This window comes from Setaria viridis, chromosome 7 (genome assembly GCF_005286985.2).
Source record: "Setaria viridis chromosome 7, Setaria_viridis_v4.0, whole genome shotgun sequence".
Lineage (NCBI taxonomy): Eukaryota > Viridiplantae > Streptophyta > Magnoliopsida > Poales > Poaceae > Setaria > Setaria viridis.
In genome coordinates, this window is record NC_048269.2 from 27,576,733 (window position 1) to 27,583,469 (window position 6,737).

The 6,737-nt window shown below is 49.7% G+C and overlaps 1 protein-coding gene and 1 pseudogene across 1 annotated transcript; one reads left to right on the top strand and one right to left on the bottom strand.

The window, feature by feature from the left end:
- Positions 1-3: 3 nt before the first annotated feature.
- Positions 4-2,683, bottom strand: LOC117864239 (protein MULTIPLE CHLOROPLAST DIVISION SITE 1). Its single transcript, XM_034748270.2, has 4 exons — positions 2,372-2,683; positions 1,580-1,746; positions 631-1,018; positions 4-438 (listed from the first exon to the last, which is right to left on the bottom strand). The coding sequence occupies exons 1-4, from the start codon at positions 2,585-2,587 to the stop codon at positions 256-258; spliced, it is 954 nt and encodes a 317-aa protein (XP_034604161.1). The 5' UTR covers positions 2,588-2,683; the 3' UTR covers positions 4-255.
- Positions 2,684-4,544: 1,861 nt separating this feature from the next.
- LOC117864821 (cytochrome P450 71A1-like) lies at positions 4,545-6,401 on the top strand (annotated as a pseudogene).
- The last annotated feature ends 336 nt before the right edge of the window (positions 6,402-6,737 follow it).

Sequence of the window (6,737 nt, forward strand, 5' to 3'; positions counted from 1 at the left end):
AAATAGAAAAAGAGAGAACCTTCCAACTCTACATTTCTAAGCTTGTGAGGATGACAAACAGGTTGCATAGCTTACATCTCAAATTCTTCCGCCAAAAAAAAAATCTCAATTTACAAGACATCAAGTGGCTTTCCATGTTAACTGCTTACTATGTAAGCCGGTGAGCCCACTGCTCCAAAACATCTGTATCTACAGCTAAAAGCTAAAAGCTGAAAACACTATCCAACAAAGCCAAAGAGCTGGAGTACACAGATTTTATTGCCCTTCCAGCCTGTTTGACTGTAAACTTTCATCACAGCTATGTTTACCAGGCTCGATATCTTGGTTCTCTAGCTCTGAGCCAAACTCTGAGCTCTGAAGATTCCCAAATGGTTTGCCAGATAACCTCAGTGGTCTCTCATTATGCTGCATACTCGAATTTGAAGGGAGTTTGGTAACCTGCAAAACGATGCCGAGATTCAAAATCATTATTCTGGAACTGGAAGGCTGGTAATAAACAAAAGTAGATGTGATTGGTTCAATTATAAGACTAGGCTTTGAGATTTACTAATATAATAGATACTATAAATATTTCATCATTTTAAAGCAAACCATGGGTACACTGTTATTGTTTGTGACCAAAGCACTCACATCATTTGAAGCCTCTAGCCTTGCCTGCAAAGCTTCATGCTCAGCCTTAACACGGGATGGGACGCCATCTTTTTGATAAACATTCTGTTTGGCTGTCTCCTCATCTACTTCACTTGAAGCAGCAGCGAAAGGGTGGTTTGCAGGAATCCATCTAACTGTATCCGGGTCAACATGTGGTGGCAGGGAATCACCTTCCCTAAGAAACACAGTTGGCCTTTTCCACTGATATGCACGTGATCTCCTTTTCTGATGCAATTCTTGCTGTTCTTTCGTAAGCCTAACAGGAGCCAACCGGTACTCCTTGCCAAACATTTGTGCAGTAGAAGCATCCTCATCAATCTTGACTAATGGATTATTGAAAGGATCATCGTATGTTCGGAGCTTTGCACTGCAGGAAAGGAGTTACTTCAGTCAGGATTATTGCACGATTCAAAAGAAGTTCTTAGACAACTGCACAGAAGGTTTAAGAGTAAGCATACCAAAGCTTTTCTTTTATTGTTTATATTGTAATTGAACCCTGTAGTTATTTTCTGAAAATGGATTCCCATATCCATGCCAGTAAACAGAGAACAGGTAAAGAGTATGGTGAGGTTTTTGCAAGCCATGACATGGAACAAGTTACTAGGGACACGAAAGGCCAAAGCAACTTCTCACAAGCATAGGCAACATAATGAGACTATTTTAACAGAAAATTATATTAGTATATGATGAGACACGTGACCAACTTAGTCACATGGACAAATTTAAAATACTATCTTAATATTAATAAAAAACAGTGGGGTTTGAGGATTAGGATCATCAAGCATCCATAAAACCGGCAACATATCAATCGTAGATCACTGACTATTTACTTTTCTGTAGCAGCCACGATAATTCAGTACTTGCCCAGTTTTGGTGTATTAAAGACGAAGAGAATGCATAGAACAATTTCAAGGAATCAGCAACATACGTCCCTCGTTGGCCCGATTTTAACTGTCCACGCCTTACTAGATCAGCAACAGAACCTCTATTGTCACGCTCTCGACTTCTTATGATGACTTGTCTTGCAACAGCAGCCAAAACTGCAATGCCAAGACAGAAACCAGCAACAAAATTCGGACCAATGTTTCTCTGGATCTGCATGAAAAGAGAGTATGTGAACGAACTGCACAAACATGGCTGTGGTACAACTCAAGTATGAGCATGGTAAAGCAGACAATACAATTAGTCTTACTCTTTAAAAAAAGAAGGCCAACAGTGAAGGACTAATAAGTTGCCCCGATTGTTTAAAACGGTGGAATGTGGCATGCAGGTGGTTACAAAAAAAAAACAAGGGCTACACAGTTCAATCGATTCATTGATGTGCTTAAGGTCTGTGGCCAAGGGTAGTTACAGTTTGCTGGAGGAGGATCAAGAACAGAGAAACTGGGGATGTCGAACCACAGGTGAATGATGATTGCATTTCATGTTTTGTATTTTAGGTCTTTCTATGCAGCGTGCCATCAGTTCCCTATCATCGCAGTTGCAGCAAAGCAATGTGTAGTGATAAAATTCAACAGATCATCCATTTAAGCTAGCATCAATTTGCCGCCCGGCTGTCCATACCATGGGAAAGACAACTATGTTTTGCGCTTGTCGCGGTTCATCTACTAGGCTAACATCTCCACATCAAAAAAATTACCAGTTCGCACTGACATTAACCAATTCCGCAAAAATGTACATAAATACCCACAGATAAGAAAAGGAAAGGGGCGGCGTTTACCGAAGCAACAGCAGGAGGCACGGAGGCGACGAGCGCCTTCAGATCTCCCACCCTCCTCTCCAGAGCCCCCACCTTCCGCTCCCCGCCCGCAACGCCGCTCGTGTCGCCCGAAGCCGTAGCCCTAATCGCTCGGGGCCACGTCGCCCTCCCGCGGAACGGCCGGGGCGGGAGGAGGAGGCGGAAAGGGAGGGAGATGGCTATGGAGGCGGGCGCCATTGTCGCCCTCGCATGGATGGAGAGGCTAACCAAGGTCAGGACTCACAGGAGGGTTCGCAGCTGAGAAACGGTGGCCATGGCTCGCCGCTCGCGGAGGAGGATTTCACCCGTCACACACGTCGGGCCGCTATGGCGAGCTGGCTCGAAGAAGGCCCATGGGCCTCCATACTCTCGGTTTCTTTTGCTTTTTTTCCCCCTGCTTTAGCTTCTGGCTTCTGCAATCTGCAGGTGACTCCTGCAATCTGCAGGTTACTCCTGCTTGACAACAATTGCAGACTACTGCTCGTAGCTGTGATTTATAGCGATGAAAACAGACGGAACGGGCGGAAAAATCCCTTAATTATATCTCAGTCCATATTTTTTCATCGGAAACAGGAGCGGGAGCGGGACGGAAAGCGGGATAAACGGATATACGAAAACGAATAAATGTGAACGAAAATATAATGGAAACTGGCGGGAACCGGGATCATACACCGGGACGACACGTTCCAAATTGGTTAGCTATTTTGCATGGTCTTCAAGTGCTACTGTGCTACCGCTACTTCAAAATTGGTTCGCTATTTGCTAATTACTAATGCTATTTGTATGGAATAACAAATAACAGCTAAGTTATTCGCTATTTGCTAATTACTAATGCTATTTGTATGGAATAACAAATAACAGCTAAGTAGCTAGCTACAAGTGCTAGTAACTTGTGTACCTGAAATAGATGTACTGTTGCTGCCTTTGACAGATGCACCAGCTTGACCTGTTGGGCTCATGGACTAGCGATTGAGAGGTTGAGGAGGGGTCGGGGACTTAATTTATTGGCCTATCCCGTATAAGGTAAAAACGGGTTGAATACGGGATCATCCTGGTTGGAAACGGATCCCGCAAATACGGGTGGGATACACCCGTCTTTTTTATTTTTTAGTCCTTTTTTGAAAGATTCTCACAAATACGCTCCTGGTGGAACCATTTCAAAATCTGGACCCTTAGCTTGGCGCCATCCACGCTGGCGCCAAGCTTACACGTTTCGGCGCCAGCCATCCTGACGCCAAGGTCCATGCCCAGCTGCTGATGCGGATGCTGACGTGGCGGGGGCTTGGCGCCATAGGTCTTGGCGCCGAATAATTTACCCCATACCTCTTTGCGTTTCGAACGAAACAATTATAATTATTTTTTGAGAAGTGTACAACAAACTACACTGCGGTTCAACTGATTAGGTCGTGAGCTTCCTATCCCAAAGACCTGAGTTCAAGCTTGGCGCCATGATGGATGGCGCCAAGCCCCCGCCACGTCAGCATCCGCGTCAGTAGCTGGGCATGGACCTTGGCGCCAGGATGGCTGGCATCGAGACGTGTAAGCTTGGCGCTATCTAGGCGCCAAGCTAAGGATCCAAATTTTGAAATGGTTCCATCAGGGACGTATTTGTAAGAATCTTTCATATAAAGGCTAAAAAACAAAAAGATGGTGGGATACACCCTAAGATACTCCACCCATTTTCCATCCCGTTACCCGATCTTACCGTACCGTTATCATATAACTCAAAATACGGAATAAATATAGAAAACCCGGCGGACGGAAATGTGATTTTGTCCGTCCGCTTTCATCCCTAGTGGTGAATGATCCGTCAATTTTAGCCATCAAATTATGCTGACACCACCGCGCAAGAATTGAAACTCCAACGTCTTAATTTTGTTTTCGCCATCGAGCAATCCTATCGGTAAGGGCATCTTGGCACGCTATATCGGACGTGCCTTCCAGCCTGCAACTGATGGTGGGCAGTCTCCGAAATGTGAAACTGGAACTAATGTACTCCTAAGTACTGAAGATTTAGTTTGATTTGACACGACGAACACATGGTTGAATATGCTTCGCAGAAAGATTCTTTAGCATTGCAATATCCTATCTTTACTTCACCTGTAGATAGCCAGCCTGCTTGCCTATCGTTTACTTCACAGAATCACAGGAGAAGATGTTTCCTTACGAGCTTGCCGCTGCCACTGGCGTGCTTATCGTCTTCCTCTATGTCGTCAAGAACCGTCGGCGCGGCATGTTGCCGCCGTCGCCCCGTCGCTGCCGTTGCTGGGCCACTTACATCTCATCGGCCGCCTCGCGCACCGCTCCTTGCACGAGCTGCAACTCCGCTACGGCGGCGGTGGCATCCTCTACCTGCAGCTCGGGCGCAGGCGGACGCTGGTCGTGTCCACGGCCGCGGCGGCCACCGACCTGTTCAGGAACCACGACCTCGCCTTCGCCTCCCGCCCGCGCAGCATGAGCGCGGAGAAGCTGATGTAAGGCTGCAGGAACGTGTCGTTCGCGCCGTACGGCGAGAGCTGGCGCCGGGGCAAGAAGGTTGCCGTCGTGCACCTGCTCTCCCCGCGCCGCGTGGAGTCGTTCGCGCCCGTGCGGGCCGCCGAGGTGGCGCGCTCGTCGCGCGGACCCGCCGCGGCGCGGAGGCTGGGGAGGCCGTGGAGCTGAGGAGGCTCCTGTACGGCTACACCAATGCGGTGGTCACCCGCGCGGCGACCGGCGCTGCCGGGGCGACGGCCGAGAGGTTGAAGCAGCTGCTGGGGTACTCCGAGGAGCTGATGCGGGCTTCCAACCGGAGGACCTGCTGCCCGACGTGCCGGCGAGGATTGTGAGGTGGGCGACGGGCCTCGATAAGAAGCTCGACGACATAGCCGAGGCGTGGGACAAGTTCTTATCCAAGATAGTGGCCTCGCACGAGGAGAAGCGGGCCAACGGTGTAGGGGACGAGGACGAGGAGGACTTCTTGTACGTCTTGCTTCGGCTGAGGAGAGAAGGCGCCGACGGGCTTGAGCTAACAGACGATCGCATCAAAGCCACCGTCAAGGTCATCTTCGCAGAAATGCATCTTAAATTACTCAAGAGATGTCTACAAATCTTGTTCTCTTGATCCGTGATCGATTCTTGAGCGTGCAGGACATGATAGTGGGCGCAACTGAAACATCATCACAGACGCTGGAATGGGCCATGGCAGAGGTCGTCGCCAACCCGCGGGTGATGACCAAGCTCCAAGACGAGATCGCGCGAGTAGTCGCCACTGCCGATCAGCCGACCATCGCGGAGGCGGTTCTGAACAAGATGGAGTACCTGAAGGCGGTGTTCAAGGAGGTGCTCCGGCTCCACGCGCCGGCGCCGCTGCTCGTCCCGCACGAATCAACGATCCCAGCCGTCGTGCAGGGCTACGAGATCCCAGCCAAGACCTCGCTCTTCGTCAACGTGTGGGCCATCGGGCGGGACCCCGCGGCGTGGGACGCGCCGGAGGAGTTCCGACCGGAGCGGTTCGTGGGTGGCAGCGGCGGCGGCCCCCCGGTGGACTTCAGAGGGACAGACTACCAGCTCATCCCGTTCGGCGCCGGCCGGAGGATCTGCCCGGGCATCAACTTCGCGCTGCCCATCTTGGAGATCGCGCTCGCCGGCCTCCTGCGCCACTTCGACTGGGAGCTCCCCGCCGGCATGAGCCCGGCGGACCTGGATATGGTCGAGGAGCCGGGGCTGACGACGCCGCGGCGGGTTCCCCTTGTGCTAGTCCCCGAGTGCAGGACGCTCGCTCAGGGTCAGCCAGCACTTCAGTAGGAATTGATGTGCCTCGAACTCCAATCCGGCACTTACCTTGGCTCCATGGAAACCGTGGTTTGTGTACGAACAAGTTTGCGTTGTGGATCAAAATTTGTCTTGTTTTTATGAGCTGTCATAGATCAAAATTCAACGACACCTGAGCAGAAGAACACGTTTGAGTGCTGCAGACTTGCAGAGTGAAATCGACGTCTCTGGTTGCTCGTCGATGGATCGTCGAGAAAGCACATGGGCCTCTACGCCGTTCCTATGGGCTCGAGGAAGCATGCAGCCCTCAATCAATTTTAGGCTCTCCACAGTATGTTGACAGAGTGATGCTCAAAGAGGAGAGAAAAAATTTGGCCATCACTTCTACTACCCTACCACTACAGCAGGTGATGCTAACTTTTAGTGATGTTGAGAAAATGAAGAGCAAGGCACGTACGTGCGCTGGTGCCAATTCATTAAACAAATATTGTTCTACAATACAAGTAGAACCTCAACTATTACTACTTCACCCTATACATTCACGCAACGTTAATTTTACCGTTGCTTCACCCAGACGAAAAGGCTATACACACAAGTG